The sequence below is a fragment of the Macrotis lagotis genome, chromosome X, assembly GCF_037893015.1.
Source record: "Macrotis lagotis isolate mMagLag1 chromosome X, bilby.v1.9.chrom.fasta, whole genome shotgun sequence".
Classification (NCBI taxonomy): domain Eukaryota; kingdom Metazoa; phylum Chordata; class Mammalia; order Peramelemorphia; family Peramelidae; genus Macrotis; species Macrotis lagotis.
In genome coordinates, this window is record NC_133666.1 from 562,290,084 (window position 1) to 562,314,130 (window position 24,047).

Sequence of the window (24,047 nt, forward strand, 5' to 3'; positions counted from 1 at the left end):
TTACATTCTAACAGAGAATAGATGATAGTTAGTTAGATAGATAGATAGATAGATAGATAGATAGATAGATAGATAAATAGACAGACAGACAGATGTCTATGCAGAATTTATAAAATATAATTATAAAATAGCTTTTGGATGCAGGTCACTATTACATGCAGGACAATGAAAGGTTTCAAGTAGAAGTTACTCAAGAAGTATTTATTTTAAGAGCTAGCTCATATCAGGACCATGAAGGATTTAGTGCTGAATAGAAAACAGCATCTACTCTCATGGAACTTTCAGTTTCTAGCTTGGAAAATAAAAATATGATCATGTGTCATTTTAATTGAGCCTTGTTGGTTTTTTGTTTGTTTGTTTGTTTTTTTAATGATGGGTGTAGGAGTCATATTGTTTAGGCTTTAGGTATTATCAGCTAACTCTCTTACCCTATATAACCGACCTCCTTATAGGACAGTAGACAAATAGAAGTATGCAAAAGATGATTTTCCTACAAATATCTGATTTATCTTGCCTCTCAAGCAGCATGACTTACTGACATTTTCCTGTTAGCTTTCATTCCTCTCTTGATTCTAGCATTCTTCAGTTCCTTATTGGTTTTTACATTTGCTTTTCAGTCTTTTACTGAAAAGAGATTGCTTCCCCTAGTTCTGGGTTTTGACTAAGAACATCTGTTCCAGGTATCCTGAGTTACTATCAGATTTATTTCAAAAGAATTGCCTGAAACATTAGTAAAGACTCCACAAAATCAGTCACTGGGAAAGCAAATCAATGATTATGAGTTGACTTCATTATACTGTAGAAGAGATGGCTATATGATTCATATATTTTGATCAAATATATCAATTGAGTAATCTGGCCTTAAAATTAATAATGACTAGTTTTATTATATATTCTATGATCCACATAGTTGTAAACATTGTGGGTAGCAGTAGTGTAGGGTAGTAAAGAAATTTCTCAATCTGGAGTTTAGAAGACATGAATTCAAATCCTAAGTTCCCCCATTTATCATCTTTGTGACCTTGGATACCTTCACCTCTCTAGGCCTCGGTTTACCATCTTTATAATTAAGAAATCAGACAAGATGTTTTATAAGGTACATTCTAACTCAAAAATCTGAAAATTATATATATATATTATATATATAATATATATATATACTACTTTTCATATCATTATCTACCTCTCCTTACACTGATGCTTAGAGTAGGAAAGTAGTAGCAAATTGGACTGTGTATTTAAAAACAAGAGAATGGGCAGTAATATAAACTGGGTGAATTATTGAGTTGTATGACATACTATTACATCATCAAAAGGACAGACTGTCAACCAGAACTTACCCTGGACAGTATGTAGAGCCCCTCAAAGACTAATTTTCATCCCTGGGCAGAAAAAATGTTCCTATGGAGCATTAGTTTGACATTTGTAAGGGCTTATATTTACACACACATACAAAGTCAGCACCACGAAATGGCAACTCTGTAGATAACTTTAGTACCAGCTTGCACAAATGAAACACCATTTTTACATGAATTCCTGAATTTTGTTAAGAGCCTGTGCTGCACCTGCATTTTTTTATAGACCTGGCAAGTTCAGCCCAAAGACAGAAAATTAGGCCCTAGTGCTGAAGATGAAACTTTTTAGGCATTAATACTGAATCATCACCTCTTTCCTACATTGAAATAAGATAACTTGACTTGTTTCTAATATGTGTTTCCCAATTCTATAGAATAAATGTGTCTGGAAAACACAGTCTTCAAAATAAAATTTTGCTTCTATAAATGTAAATAAAAATTAATTTTTCATAATTCACTCTTATTTGCTAGCTGCCTTTTCTTTGTTTCATAGAAATTCTCAATGTGATGTGTGATCTGTTAATTTTAGAATTTATTTAATATTGTAATTTCTTTATCAAATATTAGGTTGCCTTGTGACTTTAGTACCTCTGACAGTATTGGTACAGGACTTAGAGATCACATTTATTTTATATTTAATTTGTAATGTTATAGATATGAATTTTCTATCTAATGCATTAGGTGACTGTGAAATGGATTTTATAGATTCAGCAAAGATTTGAAATCAGTTGATCACATGGAAAGCCTCAAGTGAACAACTATTAGTGCCAACTAGGGAAATCTATGATTGCATAGAATATGTGGCTAAGTCCCCAAGTAGGCTAGAGTCCCTTTGACAGGATTAGATCAAGGTGAAAATTCAGTTCAAAATTACCTTGAGACCCTTTTATTGTACTCTGTGTTTGGCTTCATGATGTTTGATATATAGAACATGGACTGGTGAATATGATAAAAGACTAAATGGTATTTCACTCTGGCTTGTGGCTAGAATAAAAAAAAGCTAGATTGCTACGGTTTGCTAAAATCCTTACAAGTCAGTTTTCTGCTGTTTAAACTTATCAAATAATTTGGGAGTTTAAGAAGCCCCTAGATGATGAGCCCCTGAATTAGTAGAACCCAAAATAAAACAGTTGGTAATATTTCTTTAAAAACAATCAATGTGTATCTCCCAACCAGTGTGCCTCTGCAAACAAGCTAGGGACATCATCATTTAATTCTTCTCTTTACATCTGAATTCATGTTTCTTTTACAGCCTTTCTGGAGACAATGTATAGTGAATAATTAGCATTATTATTATTTCCGCTACAGTCAAGTAGCACAGCAACACTTAGCAAAAAGAGGGGGAAATTACATTATCCATTCAGAATAATTTCCTACTCTTAAAATAAATGTTGTTCAGGATAGAGCTTTGAAATGGATAGTGATTCTTTAAATTCTTTCCTGTCTGTTTCAGGAAATAGTGAGATCCTGTTGATATGAAAGTACAATGTGTCTAAAGTTCACTTCTAAACACTCTGCTCTTTGCAGTGAAAGTCATCTACATTCTCTTTATAATTCTGAGCCACTAGAGATCTGCCTAATCTTGGAGATCTGATTCCATATCATTCAGAAAAAAATCCTTGATAATAATTCCACCATTCAGATCACTGAAAGCTGTAAAACCTTATAGCTTCTGTCATCTTAAAAAAAATACTGTGAGGCAGGGGAATAAGTCCTTGGATTATGGGTTTGGAGATTTAGTTGTTTGCAAATATAAAATGATTATTACTATTATTATTCAAGTTCTTAATCAAGGAAAGCAAATGGCATCTGTTTGTTATCACTCTTTCTACAGAAGACAAAGGCTCCTGTCCCCATGGTACTGACTGCTGGCCCCAAGTGGCTTCTGGATGTGACTTGGCAAGGAGTAGAAGACAACAAAAACAACTGCATTGTGTACAGCAAAGGTAAACACAAGATGATTTTCTTTCTTTGGAAGGCATTACTGGAAGTATTGAAACCTGCCTATTGCAAAACTGGTAGCAGCAACAAATGGATAACCTGGAAACACAAGGCAAAGAATATAGGTCTCTTTCCTACATATGCATATCTTAACACCTCTATTTTCTTGTTATCCAAGTCAAGGAATGCTGAGTTTTTAAATATGGAAAATATGCATTGTAAAACATTGTAAAATTATTTATATACTATGTCACCCATTTATTTGACATAGTATAAAAGTTTCTTGCTAGCTACACATTCTTTTATCAGTATCATCCTTCATACTTCAGTTTCAGCAAATAATAAGGTCTCAGATTCCTACTTTGGGGCATAACCTTTAAATAGGTTAATTCTCCTTGAGCTATTGTCCATATAAAGTTACATGGGTACATTTCATATTACTTTCAGATTGTTTTAAATTGTTTATCAGAAAAGATTGATTATATTCTTAAAGATTGCTTTTAATTGCTCATTAGAAGACTGATTATATTTACTAGTTATTTGAGATAACTTGACCACTCTAACCTCAGTTTCCTCATCTATTAAAACTAGATGCTAAGACTTTCATGGATTTGCCAATGAAAATCAAATGAGATAAGGGATTGGCAAGTGTTTTCTAATCATAAAGCACTGTAAATGTAATCTATGATTATTAATAATAGTTGATATGTAGCGCTTTAAGGGATAGAGTATTGGACTTGGAATTAGGAAGACTTCCTTTCCTTAGTTCAAATTTTACCTTAGACATTTACTAGTTGTGTGTTCCTGGGAAAGTCACTTAACCTATTAGCCTCAGTTCACCATCTGCAAAATGAACTGAAGAAGGAAATGGCAGGCCTCCCCAGTATCTTTGCCAAGAAAACCTCAAATGAATCCACAAAGAGTCAGATAGGACTGAAACAACCCAACAACAAAAACATAGCATTTTAATTTGTAATGTACTTTATAGTCACTATTTTATTTCAAACTAACAGGAACACATTTTCTTACCATTACCATGTTAGCTTCAACACTTAGATTGTCAGTATGATCACTCAATGGGAACTCAGATTCCTACTATTGATACAAACTGGCATAGTTATGGTTATCACTGTTTTACCAAGGAGGGAACTAAGTTTTATAAAAGTTAAAGTACTTTCCTGTGACTTCTCTATTAGAATTAGAAGGTAGAATTTGAACCCAAGTCTCTATAACTCCAAGTCAAGACTTTATGTACTATGCTAGGTAGCTCCATTTATATCATGACTATATTTATCGCCAACAACAACAATAATAATAATAATGGGATACTTAAACTGATGAAAACATCACTTATATTTTGCACTGAGATAGCAGACCCAAAGCATTAGAAGATTCAGCATCTTTTTCTGCATGTATTCTTAGGAGCACAAGAACAGTGTGGAAAAGGGAGGCTATTGGCTTATATTGTGTCATCAAAATGCATCCTGAATATTACCACATCCTGAGGACAGTGGAGGCACAACATAATGATGTCATTGTCATGGGATGCATAAGAATAGCTTAACATGTTACTATCTTTTCAGCACAATTACAATATCTGGCTTTAGAGATTTTCCATCAATTTCTCAATGTTAGTCCTTTGTTGGTATTACTACACCTCAGCATTTAATTTCTTTTTGGTTTTATGTCTAACAAATAAACCTACTGAGATTAAAGTTTGTTTTTTTTCAAAAAACTTAGTGACCATTTTAACACTCAGGAAAATAAGCATTCATATCAATATATTAGCATATAAAATACTAATCATAACATCAAAGTCTTAAAAACTTACTAGAAACAATTACAACTCGTTCCTATAATCATTACAATTTATACACTTATAAGAGGATTGCCTTTAAACTACCACAATTCTTTGAAAGTGGAATCTCTGAAAAGAGGAAATTTACATGTTTAAAATCAGCAGGGACCCCAAGGTCTGATTTATTCTTTTCCCTTGTATAATTTTCAAACTCTTACCTATTAATTTTCTAACATGAAATACCTGCAGTACAACAGCAGCAAGACCTCATCTAAAAGAGAGACCAAACATTTCCCTAGGAATATCACCAACAAAGATTTCATCCTCCATAAAGATCCTTTCTACTGCCCAGACTAAGGGGAGAAAGAGTTAGAAATAGATCAATACTAATTTGTTGGAAGAAAGCATCCCTAGGGAAAGGCATAATTTTCCTGGATCTCACAGGAGACTAAGATTAGTCACAAAGAGGAAGGTTTAAAACCATCAAGGGCAATCCTAAAGATGATAAAGTCTGTGGATCTGTGTTGACTAATGCCATATGAGTCATGAATTATCTGTCATATGGAACCGTGGGATAAAAAGCTTGGGGTATGACAATCTCATCTTCGTTCTAGATGCTTTTTATCATTGCAACTTGGGCACATTGCTCCAGTTTTCTGGGGTTTTTTTCCCTCATATGAAAAAAGAGATGTTTGGATTAGATGGCCACTGAGGGTCCTTCCAACTTTAGATCAATGAACCTATGATTTTTCAGGCTTCATGAATTTGGAGTAGGGCAGCTTACATTGCCTGTTCGCAGATACTGGAGTTCCAAATTCCATTTACACCATAATTTTTATGTAGATGTAAACATCAGTGACTACAATTGCTAATGAGAGAATCATTACTGATACTCCATGTATTTGTTTTTTGACTAGGAAGATGAAGGAGTTTGTCAGGCCTGTGTCATATGAATTAAGCCAAATTTGCTACATATTTGTGAGTAGAATAAAAACAATAAGAACAAAAAAATACAGCAGCTCCATTGAAAAAACCTTTAGTTTTTGTCATTTCATGGTGTTTCTTTTTTTAACACTAGATGGACACTCAGTCTGTACCTATGAAACTATTTGAGAGGCATATTGGCTTCTTAAAACAAAGTTAAATAATGAGGGCAAAAAACCTCTCAGGGCATTAATTTCAATTTTGCACAGCAGCAGCTCATTGTTTCAGATTCCATTCTTTTACTCTGTGATATTTTACTGTCTGCTAGCCCCATGTCATATTAAAGCAAAAATGTATGTGGATTGCTCTGATGTTATAATTCATTTCACTTCCTCTTCCTGTCCCATCCTCTCCCCTGTCCCCAGTCCATGTTGTCATCTCAGAAAGCGATTAGCTTACCCAAACACTTGTGCAATAATGTTTGGTTATTTGTGTTGCAATTATTCTCTAAAGACTTCAGATAATTCTGGGAAGAATAATTTGCCTTCTATCTTGCAACAGAAATAAAAAAGAAAGAAAGTAAAGTCTGAACAAGTACCTGATGAAAGTCAGCAGGATCTCTAAGTCTTTATTTAGTATGCTGTAGAAACACAGGCATGACACGCTTGCTCCTAAGATCTGCTGCTGCCTCTGAGAATTAGAGATTGGCAGGCATACGACTGATAAAAGTGAACCAGATCCTTAGAATGGAAGCATGTGTCTTATTCTGAAGATGGATTTCTCAAGAACCATCTCACATTTTATATGTAGCTATGTGTGGGATGTACCTATATAGCAATGCAAGCTTTGTTTATCTTTTCACATTTTTGAATCTAAATACTAAGAAGTTCACTCATAGTTTTTCTGTTTTGGGAATTTCAAAGGACTGAAACTTTAGCTTCCTCTGTGCATGCTTGCTCACTTGATTCCTAAGATGTGTGGAGTATACCATTGCCTGGTTTTCCATGGGTAGACTTAGCCAAATACCTTGGAATGTAATTCAACTTCTGATTTCTAAATTATCCTTGAGTTCCCAATTCAATTATTGTTGATGGGAAATGATTCCTGGACTCTAGGCCAAGAAATATTTAGAAGGAACATGAACTTCTTTTATTATCATAAACTACAGAATGCGAAATCAACATTTCCCCAAAGGATTTTCCTAGTGTTGCCTGAGATGACTCTGTTTTGCTAAGAAAAGGGGATTTTTCTTTTTCTTTTGTGACAGAGGTAAGGTAAGCTATTCAGGTTGCATAAGTTGAACTCATTGAGGGCAGATAGGGGCTCTTTTTGCTATCGCCTTTCTTATTTTGGTGTTTTCATCCAGACCTGTCATTTCATCCCTGTAGGGCAATCCTATTGTGCAAACTCTTCAGTGTTGGAGATTAGCACTGAAGTACTTGGAATTTAAGTGAATGTTCATGGTTGCTCAGATATTTTATTTAAAAGTTAAGAATCATGCCTGAGATTTCTTAACTCTGAGAATGGCCTTCAATTTACTATACTAGTTTATTTTACTATTATTGTGCTTCAATTTTCTATGAGCTATCCTTAGTCATCCTTGGTTCTCATTGTCCCATACCCCATAAACATCAATCTGCTTTATTTGAATTTCCTTTTGTCTCTTCAACTAGTATTTTGTGGTCCTTAGCTTCCATTGCAAACCTAAACTAATCTTGAATTTTTAACCTTGTTAATCTTATTCTTTCAGGACTGTTCCCACTCTTTCAGTCCTTTGTTTGCCCACTCTGACCTCCATTTTCCATATAGAACATTAAAGAGCATCAACAATAAGGACCATTCTACTGATGATGAGATTGCCTTTTGTTTGCCTTTTTCCAGGCTGAGTATTTTGATTAGGAAAACCAAATGCTAAATAATATTCCAGTCCAGTAGGAAAGCATTTCTATATACCATCAAAACCAGCCCCCATTACAGAATTTCCATCAGGTTTTAGACACCCCTACCTGGTAGGATACTGATCTCTCTCATTCATAATCTTGCCTGAAAAAACTCAATGTCTCGTTGCACTCATCCACTATTGTACTGACCTCTTCCCAGTAGTCACTAGTTGGGAAACACTTTCCCTGACATTGTCCACAAGATTTACTAGTATTTCAGTGTTGATTCTCTTCTGCTTTTAGCTACTCTTTTCTTCACTGAATTTCTATTACTATCTCAAGGTTCTCTAACTAATTTGACCACTTTATTTCAGCCTCCTTTGTTGGCTCATTATCCACATATCATTCATTAACTGTAGATGTTCCTCAGATTTCTAAGTTCCTCTTCTCTTTTCCCTCTATTCTTTCTCTATCTGTCTTTCTCTCTGTCTCTGATTGCCATTCTGTCATCTATCTCTCAGTCTTTGTATTGTCTTTCTCTGTCTCTGTGTCTGTCTCTTACTAACTTTTCTTTCTCTGTCTGTCTGTCTGTCTGTCTGTCTGTCTGTCTCTCTCTCTCTCTCTCTCTCTCTCTCTCTCTGTCTACTTGCTCCCTCCCCCTGCTCCAGTCAATTTATCTCTCACCCCATGGATACATACTCCATGACTCGCAGATCTGTATATACAGTCATAGTTTGCCCATCTGCATTTAGTCCTATATCACTAATTATCCATTGGACATGTTAAACTGCATGTCCTGGAAACATCTCCAACTGACAGTGTAAAAAAAAAAAAACAAACTCAAAATTTCCTCACCACCACCAAATTTTCTTCTAAACATCTACATTTATGTCAAAGGCACCACTACCTTTCTAAATTTGTATTTTGTAAATTTGTAGTTGTCTATATCTGTATTTCTCATTCTCCCTTTCCATGTGTGTGTGTTTGTGTGTGTGTGTGTGTGTGTGTGTGCATAATCAGTTGCTAAATTTTGCTATATCAACCTCCACACAAACTCTGCCATCTTACCCCTTCTTTCCACTCACACAAAGACCACTTTAGTTCAGACTCTTACCTATAATTACTGTTAACAGTCTGCTAGTTGGTCTTGCTGACTAAAGTCTGATGACAAAATCATTTTCCTTAAGAACAATTCTAATGACTCACTTAGCTCTAGTGATGTTCCTCATATTAAAAAGACAAAAAGTAAACTCCTGTTTAGTTTTTAGAGGTTTTCATGGCCTAATACAGATCTACTTTTGTAATTTCATTTAGCATTATTCTACCTCTTTCACTGTGAGATCCAGTCAAACTGGCCTCTCTCTTTTCCTTATACTAGATATTCTATCTCCTGTGCCTTTGTGCTGACCATTCCATAGACCTAAAATATATTCCCTTTTTACTTCTAACTCTTAGAAATCCTTCCTTACTTTAAGACACAACTCAAACATTATCTTCTTTAGTAAGCCTTTCTTGACCCCCCACGCCCTACTTTCCTCTCAAAATATCTTTTACCTTCTTCATATTTATATCTTTTTATATTATCTTTATATTTAGAATGAATAAATATTTACATGTGTTTGTTGTTCTCTGTTATAGTTTAAGCTCATGTTATGTAGAGATGCTTTCTTTCTTTGTACTTCTATCTTTCAGCTTGTAACCTTAGTAGGTTTTTAATAAATATGTGTTGTTTGACTGAAAACTCAGACTAAATAGTCAGAACTGAAGACAATATATATATACAATCCCTCTTTTATTTACATTATTTCTTAATATTATCCCCATGTCTCAAAATATATATTGGAAGTTCTAAAGCAAACTATGCAAAGAAATCTGTTCAGGGAACACAAAAGAAGTGCATCATCAAAACCTTCAGTATCTGGGAATACCTTCCTTGATGCTTCCAACACTAAAAATTCTATACAGAATCACTTGAAATCAAAGTGCAGCCTTTTTTCCCAAAATAGGATACAAATCCTGCAAGACCCCATTCTGTGTGTTTACAGACAGCAGCTCAGAAGCAGAAAATCACCATTAAAAGGCTTAAGGGGCCCTTAAGAGACAATGTCGGAAATCCTGAGAGAGATAACAGAGCTCTTGGTGATTCTGCCTCCTGCACCCCAACCAAACCAGCATGTCTCTCTTTTCAGAAGATAGCAGCTTTGATTGTAGGTACTCATCTATATAAAAGCTTGGATATTATTCAACCCCAAACTGAAGCTTTGTGGCAGGTTGGTAAACTGCCTGGTTTGGGATTTAGCATAAAAATGTGAGGATAAAATGGACATCAGATCTTGAAACTGGCCCAAAAGTTAGGTTTTAGCTTTAAATAGAAATCTCCTTCATCAGCATGGTGGAAAAGACATGAGGAAAAGCATTGACCCTGGGATCTGACTTTATCTATCAATGGTTTTGTGACATTGTACAAAATCCCGAAACCATTTTGGACTTCCCTCTCCTTATGTTTATCATTATCTGCAAGATGATGGGTTTAGATGAGTTTGAACATCTTGTCTAACTCTCATATTCTAGGAGGAAAAATTTTAAAATGGAAATATTTTTTCAATGAACATTTCTTTAACTATTCGTTATTTCACAGACAATGTATAGATGCCATATTGGTTTATGGTGTTGTTAAAACAGAGTGTTTGCCTATGCCAAATATTTAGAAGTGGGAATTATAAAATCATAAGGCGATTAAGTTAGCTATTCGAGAAACTCCAATATTGCTTTTTAAATGACTTCAGGATATAGGAGGGACTAAGGTTATTATCTGTTATCAGGAATACAGTGGAATTGTACAACTGGATAATAACTAAACAACTGACACAATGTAAAATTACATTATCAGTATGTTAAAACAAAATTGCGCCCTAAAGGAGTCCACATGCCAGCTCAGAGCTGCAGTGTAATTATGCTTAACTCTGATAATTAAAATACAACGGAGATCAACAGAATCATTTTCATTAAGAAAATTATTAATGATGGTAGTATAACAGTAATTGATTGCAGAGCACCACAGGATAACTCCATGCAGGGGGGAAAAAAAACTAACATGCTTCACAAATGTCTGAAGCCTTTCTGGTTATGTTCGACAAAAATGAGAAATGAGTTGAGAAGTGAGTGATGAACTATGTTGGCACAAAGAACCAATAATCAAGAAATGGCTGCTTAGGAAAAAAGTCCATTTTTTTATTGGAATTGCCATTTACCAATGGCATATCCATCAAGATAAGTGACCCTACCAGCTACAAAACTATTGAAAAAGGAACTTTCAACAACAAAAATGGCATAATAATAATAATAGCAACTTCAACAAATAATCTTTCTGCCTTCTGTTTGCCCATTTTACTGAGCTATTCATGTACTATTTTTGCAAATATTTTCTTGGTAACTTACTAGTAGTATTTCAGTGAACTTTTGATTTCCCTTTATATCATTTGTTATTAATAATGCATATAAAATATTTTTATATACCCATCTTTGCCACAGGATAGAAATTTTAAATTCATCAGCTTTCTTTTAGAAAATTTTAAAATAAAGAGATTTTTTTGAGGATTGATATCACTGGGGGATGGAGAGGGAATCCTACTTTGAAAAAAAATACATTAATCTTCTGGCAACATTCCCAAAAGTACACTTCCTCAAGTAGCCTAAAATGAGGAAAAATTCTTCTAGGAATGATTTTTCAGAATGAAACATTTGAGTACCTACTTTTCATATTACATGTATGTGCATGTATAAAATATATTTATGTTATGTATACATTACTTTCTCAAAAATCATTGATATCTTTAGTTTTCACATAGCCTTAATTTCTAAATATGTCCAAATATCCTCTAAAAAGAAAATCCTGTAATAAATAATATAAAACAAGGTTAGGAATTCATTTTGAAATAGTTATACAATATAAGTATTAATTGTTCTTTAAAGTTTTTACAGATATTATTTGAGAATACAATTAGATAAGTTTTTGTAGTATCTTTATGGCTAGTTCTATTAAAATTAGATTGAAAAATCTAGCTAACGTTTTGTTAATTTTGTATATTTTTATTTTCATAAATTTATTATATATATATAATATGTTTGTATTTAGCATTTACTTATTTATTTTTCATTTGATTCTCCATCCTACCCCCCCCCCAGTAAGTAAGGGCTATTTCAATTTTGGTATATTTTTTATCCAAAGCTTTTAATATAGCTCCTAGTACATAGTAGGGCCTTAATAATTGTTTGTTGAATAAATTGATAAATGTTTGTGAAAATAAGCAAAAATAATGTGACAAGCAAAAATAATGTGAAAATAAATTCTTTTCATTGGCAAAAACTCATATCCTCCCTTTTGGTTGATCCCCCCCTTTATTTTTCTAAAAATCTGGGTTCCTAAACCTGAATATTAGATCTGATCTATTTAATCATCATATTAATTAATGATTAAATTCTGGATAAATATCTACTAGTCCATCATGTATTCCATGCTGATTAAGATACTCATTTGATAATATCATTTTGAAGAGTCAATAGTGAGACAGTTCCACATTGAATACCGTAAAAGCTCCTATCTTTTCATTTCTGCCTTTAATATCATTTTCCTATTCAGCATTTATTGAATGTCTTCTGTGTTCTTCTTATATTCATTTCTGAATAAATATAAGAAAATAAAAAGACATTTTCCTGCTCTTGAGGTTCATGCTCATATTTCTGTGCTAATTTCCAATTTATAGAAGAATGTCTATGCAAGGCTAGAGGCTGTATTCTAGATTGAGAGTTCCTTGAGGGCAGGAGCTATCTTATGTTGGTATTTGTATACCAAGTGTTTAGAATAGTATATGTCACATAATAGATGCTTAATAAATGTTTATTGATTGATTGACCAATGTTCGGGCTTGCCTCATCAATGGAGAATGATTTGGCTATAATATCTAACTGATTGCTAAGTAGAATAAAAGTGGAAAGAGCTCTATACCATCACAAAATTTGAGTTGCAAAGAGCCTCAAAGGGAAGTTCGACCTATAACTATCACTGCAGTGATCTTAGAAAGAGCTCAAGTAAAGAACACACTCTCTTTTATAGTCCATTCTATAGTTTGACCTGATATTGATTTAAATCTTGACTTTGCCTTTTACACTTTTTGTGACTTGGGATAAATTACTTGAACTCTCTGAGTTTTACTTTCAGCCTACAAAATGTAGATAACAATAACCCTACTATCTATCTCACAGGGTCTAGAGTCTGATGTAAACCTCCCTATTTCCTTCAAGAGCACTGCTATACTGAATAACACACATCTTAGTGAAGTTTTAAGCTATTAAGGGTAAATGAATAAAAAAAAAGAAAAAACAAATAAAATTATAGCATATTAAAACAAATGAATCTAAGAAACTAATATTTCACTAAGATTTTGAGGACATCCTTCATGTCCAGGCACCCAGATTTACAACCTCAGAGTCACCCTCATCTCTTTCCTTTTACTATCTTCACATATCCAGTTAGTTTCCAGTTGTTAATTCCAGCTCCACTGCATCACTAGCAAACAAATACTTCCTAAGAAAAATAGAAAAACAAAAGAACTAGATCCTTATGGTGCATGGCAAGATTATATGTTGGTGGGAAGCAGGTAGCAGTTGGGAAAAGGACTGGTAAGATTTTGTGTTGGAGTCTAGGATTGAAAACAACCAAGTAATATAGACATAAAATGACACAAGTGATGAGTAATGCCATTAATAAATTCTACATTATTGCATTTACACTGGTAAACTCATCTAAAAAGAAAGCTTAAGTTAGATTTGACTCAATTCCAGAAAGTATCAGGATAGAAAGACAAGAAAAAAACTATTTCACAGTGCCATACTCCTATGCATTTCACATTCTGTATATATGTAAAACTCTGAATGCACATAGCAATTTTTTTATTCTTTTTTTATTTATTCATTCATGATCCATTTATTAAGCACGAGAAATGGGCTCAGATTCACTATGTATACTAATATAAGTGTGAAAATATAATTTATATATATATTATGTATATAATGCACATATATAATGTATCCAAAATATAATGTACACTAAGTATACAAATGTAATTAAAACATAGCCTCCTAGATCTTACAGTCTACTTAAAAAGATAAAGCACAAACACAAAGATAAAGCACAAAGACAAATATACAATGTCAAAAACCATTTGTACAACTATGCCGTAGAATTGAATATGCTAGATGGACAGAATGTTATGAGAAATTCAAGGAAGTAAAACTCATTTCCACCTAGGCAACCTCTAGTATTTATTGAATACTTGTTCATTGATGAGTGAAGTTTTCATGGAAAAAGAGCTCTATGAGTTGTATTTTGAAAGATCTAAAGGCAAAAGTCAAGAAAAATGGGCATTTCAGGCATAAAGGCTGGTAGAAGTAAAGACATTGGAAATCAGAAAGAAGGTCCTGGGAGTACAAAGGGATATAATGATATAATGAAGAGCTGAACTAGTTTGGACTTAGACTATATATATAAAGGAGAGTTGTATGAGAAAAGAATATAAAAGTAAGGAGTTACCAGTTTGTGATCTCAAGTAGAATAGTAAATAATTTAGAGTAAGTTTGTAGGAGGGGGATTTGTTGGCAAATGGAGACTTGATATGTCTAGATCCATCCATATGGAAAGGAAAGTAAGCTATATTATGAAAGATGAAGTGGAGGGAGGAGATTGGAAAAGTATATCTTAATAAGAGGTGACTATCATGTATTAATATGTTTTGGTTTGTTTTGGTTTTGTTTTCAAAGTGTCAATCAATCAGAAAATAAGGATTAGAGTTTTTTGGAGATTGACTCAATGTTATAGTATAGTACTTTGTTTTTTTTATTTAAGGCAATAGATCTCAGAGTATATCAGGAATTGGCAAAGGTCCTAATATCCTTTAAGGGATTCACAAAATCAAAACAGTTTTAAAAATAATAGTAAGGAATTTTAATTTGCAAAATAGTAAATACTGATAGATAAAACCCATATAAAAAGTTCTTTGAATAGAATTTCAATAATTATTAAGAGTATAGAAAATTTCTGGGACCTAAAAATTTGAGAACAGTTGTCTTAAGAGTTCTAAAATTTTTTGTTATTGTGGATACCTTTGGTAGTCTGCTGAAAACTATAGAATCCTTTTCAGAATAATATTTTAAATGTATGAAATAAAATACATAGAAATACAAAGACCAATTTCATTAAAATAAAGATCTTTCTTTTTCTAATCAAGTTTGTAATGCACTGAAATTTATACATAGAGCCCATGAGGATTCCTTGACCCCAGATTAAGAAATTATATTAAATGTTCTACCTCCTCTTCTTCATTCACAAAAACTACAGCAGGCATCATGAACTCTATAAACTCTGGTTTGCCATATTTATATAGGAGTCATTCTATTATCAGTTCACTCCTTACATACTTTCTATAGACAGTTATATTCTCTTCACTACTGACTTGCTTGCTTCAACTGGTGGGAAGTCATTCTGCAGCCAAGATTCTGCTGGGGACCTGGAACTTGATTCTTTTCATTGTATTCTCAGGGCATAAGTCAATTTGGGGAGGCTATTTTTAAACTTAAAAGGTTCGTCTTATATGTTTCTCCATACAGCACTACTGCTACTCTCATTAGCTTGCCTGAAGTCTGTGAAGACTGGCAGACAACAGCATGGGGTCATCCAAGAAAATATATCTTGGTATTGCATGCAAGAATATCCCAACCAAGGGAATGGATTGGAAATATATACATTTAAGTATATACAGATAAGATCTTTCCATCTATCTATTTATGTAGTACTAGCTGTGGCCCATTGAAATTCAATGGGAATAAATTACTTTAAGCCAGTTTTCCTTCAGAAATCTAGTATTTATCGTCACTCTCAGGTCTCTGTTGTCAGTAAAGATTTTCAAGAATGACTGTTCTTCTCTAGCTCAGTACCTTTTACTTTGCAAAGTCATTTTGGAAAAAATAAACTTGAAAAGCTTTTCATCTCATGTTAATTTTTACTATCTATGTATATGTACACATATATAAATATACAATATTTATATATATATATATATACATAAATAAATGTCTATCCTCATAAATACATGTATTTAGGAGCAGCTAGGTGGCACAGTAGATAGAGTACTGACCCTGGAGTCAGAAGGACCTGAGTTCAAATCCAGCCTCAGACACTTAATAATTACCTAGCTGTGTGGCCTTGGGCAAGTTATGTAACCCATTGCCTTGCAAAAACCTAAAAAATGAAAAATAAAAAAAATAAATACATGTATATATACCTATGAACCTTTAAATAATAAAATGATTACCATTCAGTTAATAGTATAAATCATTTCTAGAACAGAGACAACAAATTCCTTTACAAAATAGTACACATTTATATTATAGGATCATCCATTTAGAACTAAAAGAGATTTTAGAGCCTACTAAATCCAACTCATCATTTTACAGGTGAAGAAACTGAGACTGAAATATGCTGAATGACTTAGTCAGACAGCTAATAATTATCTGAAAGGAAATTTTAACCCAGACTTCCTGGTCTTTCTTTCTCTCAGCCCAGAATATTCTCCACTGTGCTACTTGAGTTTAAATAATTCATTAGTTTTTTAAATATGGGATATAGTTGTCTTAGTAGACTCACTGAAATGTTCATCTCTCATTGAGTTTATTGCAGGGAGATTTAGAAATAAAAGACTCATAATGGTTAGTCAGCAATTCACAACTGGACATGGTCAAAATAATCATATCTCTTATCCCATGGAGGGAAAAAACTATACAAGAGAAATAAGCAGTTGGGCAAAACATAGGTTGCTGCAAAGCAATTTGACTCATAACTAGCTCTGTATGCAATTATTAAAAAGCCTTATTTTTATATCATTGATTTAAGAAAAAAAAATACATATACCATACAATACAAAATTTCTTCTAACCAAATTTATGGTGATTTTGAATTAAATTGTTATCTTTAAATTAAGTTTTTGGGATATGTCTCCAAATAAAATAGTACCTTCATAAATATAATCAGAGATAAAACTATTTTTTTACATAAATGGTTATTACTTCTCATATTAGTGAAGTGGGATTTTGGAATTGTTCTCAGAATCACAAATTTAGAGTTGAAAGGGACTTCAAAAGTCACAGTAAAACAGAATTTAAGTTTTAAGAAAACTTTGCTACTATCAAAGTCAACCCACACACACAAAAAGATACACCAGGACAGATCATCCAACCTCTACTCAAAGATCTACAAGGTAGGGTAACCATCCTGCAATAAGACTGACCCATTCCACTTCTGTTCAGGTGTTTTTGTAAAGAAGTTTTTCCTGACATCTGATCTATATCAGTCTCCTTGCAACTGCCATTAATTTCTTCTAATTTTACCCTCTGGGGACAAAAAGACTATATAATATCTATTCTTCTTTGATAGCCCTTCAAATACTTTAAAGCAATAGAATAGAACCTTTCATACTCCAGACTAAATATGGCTATTTACTTCAAACAATCCTAATAGCACAAAATATTCAAAGTTCTGGATATCTCAGTTCTGATAAGTTAGTTACTGTCTCTTGTCTAAAATCAGACCACCACACTACTTCCCAAATATCTCAGATAGTGCTACCTGCAATCCAGCTTGCCTCCCCTCCCACAGGAATTAATTTCCCACCTTTGGGTCCCTGGATGCCAATTGGCAAACTTTTACCTTATCTTAGAAGCAAGTCAACACTGACCATGCTACCATATGAATTTGTCCCTACTTTCTCCACTTTCCAACTCTTAACTTCCTTATATGAATTGCCTCCTCTATAAGATAAGCTTTTTAGAGCAGAGACTGTCTCACTAATATATTTGTATCCCCAGAACTTAGCACAGAACTTTAATCAATAATATATATGCTCCTTCCCTATTTTAGTTGCCTTCTTCTGGACCCTCTTCAGCTTATTAATATTTTTATTAAACTGTGACTCCCAGAACTGAACAGTATTTCATTTGAAATCTGATGAGGTCCAGAGTCCATTGCAACTATTATCTCCATATTCCTTTTTCCTATTCCTGGCAGCTAAACTTCTCTTAATGCAACCCAAGATGGTGTTTGTCTCTACTACAATGATTAACATTGAATCTGAAGTTAACATAAACCCCCAGATCTTTTCCAGAACAACTTCTATCTAATCATATCACTCAGATCTTATACTGGAAAAGTTTATTATTTTTAAATAATTAAGTGTAATTCAATCCTACTCAATGCTATCCCAATGCTTGGACTTAATCCTTTTAGATCTTATCTCTCATCCTTTGTGTTAGTTATTTCCCCCAACACCCAGCTATGTTTCATTTGTAAATTTGATGATAATCCCACCTTTGCATTTTATCTGTCTTTGGAAATAGTGTTAAAGAGACTATAAGCAATTAATGATAAAAGATCCTCCCACAGCAGACAGCAAGGTGGAGAGAGTGTCAGGTCTAGAGTTCAAATTTGTACTGTAACAATTACTACCTGTGTGACCTTGAGTAAGTCACTTAATCCTGTTAGTCTCACTTTCTTCATTTGTAAAATGAGCTGGAGAAGTAAATGAAAAAATTCTAGTATCATCAAAAATAAAAACAAAAAACCCCAAAACCTAGATGAGGTCAAGAAGAATCAGATATGACTGAAACAATTGAACAACAACAAGCTTCATCCTTGGATACCTCCTCTCATTAATATTAGTGCTTTGAATCCAACTATGAATTCATCTAATTGCCTAAGCCATATCTCTCCATCTTCACAAGAACAGTATGAGCAGAAAATGACTAATCACGATATTCACATCTCTGAGGAGAGGGGAGTGGGAAGGGAGGATGGAAGGAATTTATATAACTTAAAAACATGCATATGCATGTGGATGAATGTCAAAAAACTTTCATAACATGTAATTGGAAAAATAAAATATCAATTGAAAAAATAATATGAAAAACTTTTTCAAAAGCTTTATTAAATCTAGGTGAACTTTAGTTATATCATTAAAAAGTCTGGAATAACATGTTCTTGATGAAGTTATGGTTATTCTTTGTTTTTGGATTTTTTAATTGATATTTTATTTTTTCAATTACATGCTATGTAATTAATATGTTAGCATATTAATGTTGCAAATATTTTCTACCACCTACCCTTCTCCATTCAGTAGAAAACAGTCTAGTAAAAGTTGTACATGTACATTTATGTTTAACATATTTACATATTAGTCATTTTGTGTATGATGAATTAGGACTAAGGGAAAATAAAGTATACCATGGGATAGGAAGGAAAAACATAAAAGAAGTTTCAAAAAAGTGAATATAGTATACATTCAGATTCTGGGGGGGGGGGCTTTTTTGTTTGTTTTTTCCCCTCTGGACATGGATAGCATTGTCCCTAACAGGTCCCCCAGGATTGTCCTAGATCTCTGAACTGCTGAGAGGAGCTGCATCCATCTTAGTTGATCAACTCACAATGTTGTTGCTAATGTGTACAATGTTCTCTTGGTTTTGCTCCCTTTGGTCAGCATCAGTTACTGTAATTTTTTCTATGCTTCTCTAAAGTCTGACTACTCATGGTTTCTTATAGGAAAAAAAATATTCCATAACATTCATATACATGTAATTCTTTCCATGCTTCTCTAAAGGTTAATCATTCATGGTTTCTTAAAGACCAATAATACTCCGTAACATTAATATACCATAACTTGTTCCACCATTACCCAATTGATGGTCATCCCTTCAATTTCCAATTTTTTTCCCACCATAAAAAGAGCTTGTATAATTATTATTGAATATATGGGAATTTCCCCATTTTTAATGATTTCTTTTGGATAGAGCCCTGGTATTAGTATTGCTGGGTCAAAGGGTATGATCAGTTTCATTGCTCTTTGGGCACAGTTCCAGATTGCTTTTCAGAATGATTGAATTAGTTCCCAACTCCACCAACCATGAATTTATGTCCCATTCTTCCTACAACCTTTCCAACATGAATCATTTTCCCTTTTTATCATCTTAGCCAATTTGATCAGTGTGGGGTGGTACCTCATAGTTGTTTTCATTTGTATTGCTCCAATCAGTAATGATTTGAAGCATTTTTTAATCATAACTATATATTATGCTGGTTCTTTGTAACCATTACTTCCCCATTTTAGATGCTAGTCCAGCATCTCTTAAATGATCCATTCTAGAATTTTCCAAGAAAACTGTTATTCTTAGCAATCTATGGTTTCAGACCCTGTTTTTTCCCCCAATTTTAAAAATTGAAACACTTCTCCAATCTTATGATAACTTTTGTTTTCCATATTCTTTCAGTTAATATTTACAATGGTTTTGTCAACTGATATGACAATTCTGTCAGCAACTAAGAAGGTATTTCATCTGTGCCAGGTGATTTGAATCAAGGGCTATGGCTAGAACTCCTTCACTTTATGAGTGAAGGACAAAACAAAAGACAAACAGAGTAAGAAGCTTAGTCAAGATTTGAACTCAATCCCACAAAATTCAAAACACAGTGACTTTCCTAATACACATTTTTCAAGGTTTATTTTTATTGAAGTTCCTTGAATTTCTGACTTTTCATTATTTGAGAACCACAATGCTTTTGCTTATATGGAGTTGATTCTGAGTTCAAATCCAACCTCAAACACTAGTTATATAAGTCACTTAAGCTCTTTTTTGCCTCAGTTTCCATATCTGTGAAATGAGGATAATAATAGCACCTATTCAGCACCCAGGATTATTGAAAGCATCAAATGAGATAAAATTTGTTAAGACTTTGAAAATCTTAAAGCACTATATAAATGCTATCAAAATCATCATCATGATTATTATTATTATTATTATTACCCTGATTTGATTTTCATAGACTCACATTCTTTAGACTGACACATTTAATAGTACAATGGTATGCTAACTCAAATCTCACTAAGGCTTATTAATTTGTTTTTACTTTGGAAGCAGAAAATAAGCATAGTTTGCATTTCATTGGAACTTCAAGAAACAAGAAAAAAAGATCTTTAAAATTTTATATATATAATATTTTAAAATTTTATTATATATAAGGGAAATATCTACATGCATGTGTATTATATTCATAAACATATGTATGTAACTATAAGTGTATACTATATATATGTATATATATATACATATATATATATATATATATATATATATATATATGCTTGTATGAGAGTATTTCACCCAGTTCTCTCTGTTAATCAACTTCTCTTCTATCATATTAGGTATAAATTGCAATATTGTTTCTTTTTAAAAAAAACTTCTGAATATTTCCATGCTTCAAGTAATTTTACTATTAGAATTTAGTAAAACATCATGTTAAATAAAAAAATAATAAAAGAAAACCATAGGCCTAGTGACCCCAGGAACTATGAGAGTGTTGCCTCTGTCATCTTTCCTGCAAAGCAAAAGGAAAAAAAAAACAAATTTGCTGAGCCACACATTTCAAGTTGTCGACAACCCCATCCACGAGAAAACAGAAGAAAATATATATGCACTCTGTCCTGTCAAAAGGCTTTCGCCTTATCTTGAGAGACTGTCAGGGCAGGAACATCAGGGAATGGACAGGAGTCTATTAAATTAATAAGCTGCTGGATGGTGTCTGGAGAGTTATGATGCCCCATAAATCCAGTTTGATCATGGTGGACAAGGTTTAAATCTGCAGACTTCTAATACGCATCCAGTTCTTGGATTGGATTTGAAGTTTTGTGCTGGAGACACAGAGATAGTCCTGCAGCATGTGAATTAAGATTTATCTTTTTTTTATACTTTTTTTTTACTGTACTTGACAAAAATGAAAGCACCTTAGGGATCCTAGCAAATGTTACTGCTTGAAATGAAAGAACTGTTGTCAAGGTGAAACCATGACCTAGAAGCCTAAAATCAAACCTTGGTCATTCTTTTCAAGCGGCCCCATCAGAACAGAGTATAAAAGATCTGGGTAGAAGGAAAGACAGCTGAACTTATCTGTAACCTGTTTTATAGTGATTCCTGTCAAATACCACTAGTCTATATTTATGACACAAAGAAAACTAATGGTGTCACATCTGCCCTGTAGTAATAAAGAAAAAAAAATCAGGAAATATTTTCCTCGGCCTTTAAATAAAGCCCTCTGATATAACATTTGCTGTGATATAAGACTTCTCCTGATCCTTGGCTACGAACCATGGTAAGCCTGCTTGGCAGAAAACAACTCCGAGTATTAGTCAAACTATGTGACTTCCAAAGAGAATACTGTGATTAAGTGGAAATGTTATTCATTTACATTGCACTGAAAAATAAATCCCTGGAACAAAATGTTCAAGACATTCAAAATTATGTTGGTCTCCAATTCGGACTATAATCCGACTTCTTTACTAAATTAGATATGTTGTCTAGACTGAAATTTTTGTAACTGGACATTTATCTTATTATCCTTAGCTAATAGACTATTATAAACCCCCAACCCCTTTTTTATAAATCTTAGGTTATGTCTACAATTGGCAAAATAAAGTTCACAATGCTTCCAGAATAAGTGGGATCATCCTAATCTCTTTTTTTAAGATCTTTTAATACCACTTCCCATTTGAAAAACTCTAATTTGACACAAATTTGCCACATTGCATTTTTGGAGGTATAATTAGGATGAATTTAGAATCCTAATACTAAATGTTGATTTTTTTTTCTACTTTGACAAATTTTTGTTTGGTGTCTTGCTCTATGTTAAAGCCATCACTCAAAGTTATTTATTCTTTTTTTGAAAGATGATAATTTCCATTTCCATCTCTTCTCAGGGAATTTATAAATATAAAAGCATTATAGTGTGCTACCTAATCATATTCAGCAATTTTACAGACATTTTAATTATTGCCCCATCTAGTTCAGTCCTAAACTAAACTATTTGTACCATTTCCCTCCCAAACATACTCCACATGCAAATTATGACCCAGTTGAGGAATTTGTAATTAAAATATATCCTAAGATGAGCTCTAAGAATCAGGAAACTCTTTTTTTTAACAGAAAAAAAGAGGGATATGCTAATATCCTCTATGTCTGTTTCTGCAAGTTCAATCTCAGAACCTATGTCAATGGAAAGAACTCAGCTACTCTCAACTTCCAGGATGCTTATATAAGCATCATTATTTTCTGTCTCCTGAGAGACTGACTGGACATTCAAGAGAATAATGAAAAACAAAACCTTTAAATTTTCATCAAATTGACTTTTTACTATGGGTCTCCAAGTATAAAATACTACAGTGGAATAATGGGGATAGTAGTTTCAACTTCTTGTTGGAAAAAAATGCTCAGAGAAAAAAAACTTAAACTAGCAACCCTCCCTCCTCACACATACACATATACACATACTCTATTCATTAACATCAATAAAATTATAACAGGAAAAGTTCATTCTTTGAAGAAAATAATCCATAGTTCTAAGAATAAGACAAGCTTGTAGATGTTTTTACTGATTTTTTTCTCTTGTGGCTATGTGTTGTAGAACTGTGATTTACTCATCTGTTCACATGTTAGTGATGTTTCAGAACTATTTAACAGAAACATGAACTGCATACGCATTATACATTACATGAATTACATACACATTAATATAGAAGTCAAAAAGGCAAGGTATTCACTCTTTCCTCTAATATGAGACCTGTATTTTAATATAACTGATTTTCTTCACAATCCTATTGTTCTATTTTATGCATTTCAAAGCAACATTTTTGTCTTATTCTGATAATTCTATGCATTTATTTTGTTATTTTATTGATTTAAAAACATCTTTCATCTTTTTTTCTGAGAAGGGGTCCATATCCATAGACTTCACATAACTATCAACCAGGTCCATGACCAAAAAAAAAAAAAAAAGAATAAGAACTCTGACCCTCAAAGCAGCATGGCTTGGAGAAAGAATGATAAATTTGGAGTCAGAAGATACTGGTTTTGAATGCTTGCTTTTCTGCTTACTACATGTATCACCATGGACCTTTCACTTCTATGATTTTCAGATTCATTTCAATGAATTTATGTAGTCATCAAACCATGTGACTTTCCAGTAGAATACTGTGATTAAGTGAAAATGTTATTCATTTATAT

General features: G+C 33.0%; 1 protein-coding gene across 2 annotated transcripts in view; it reads left to right on the plus strand.

The window, feature by feature from the left end:
* Window positions 1–24,047, plus strand: part of ZFPM2 (zinc finger protein, FOG family member 2) — a 600,402-nt gene that overhangs the window by 386,174 nt on the left and 190,181 nt on the right. For both annotated transcript variants that reach the window (XM_074200962.1, XM_074200963.1), the window contains one exon: window positions 3,190–3,301. In XM_074200962.1, coding sequence (XP_074057063.1) covers window positions 3,190–3,301 — 112 coding nt within the window. The remainder of the gene's footprint in view (window positions 1–3,189; window positions 3,302–24,047) is intronic.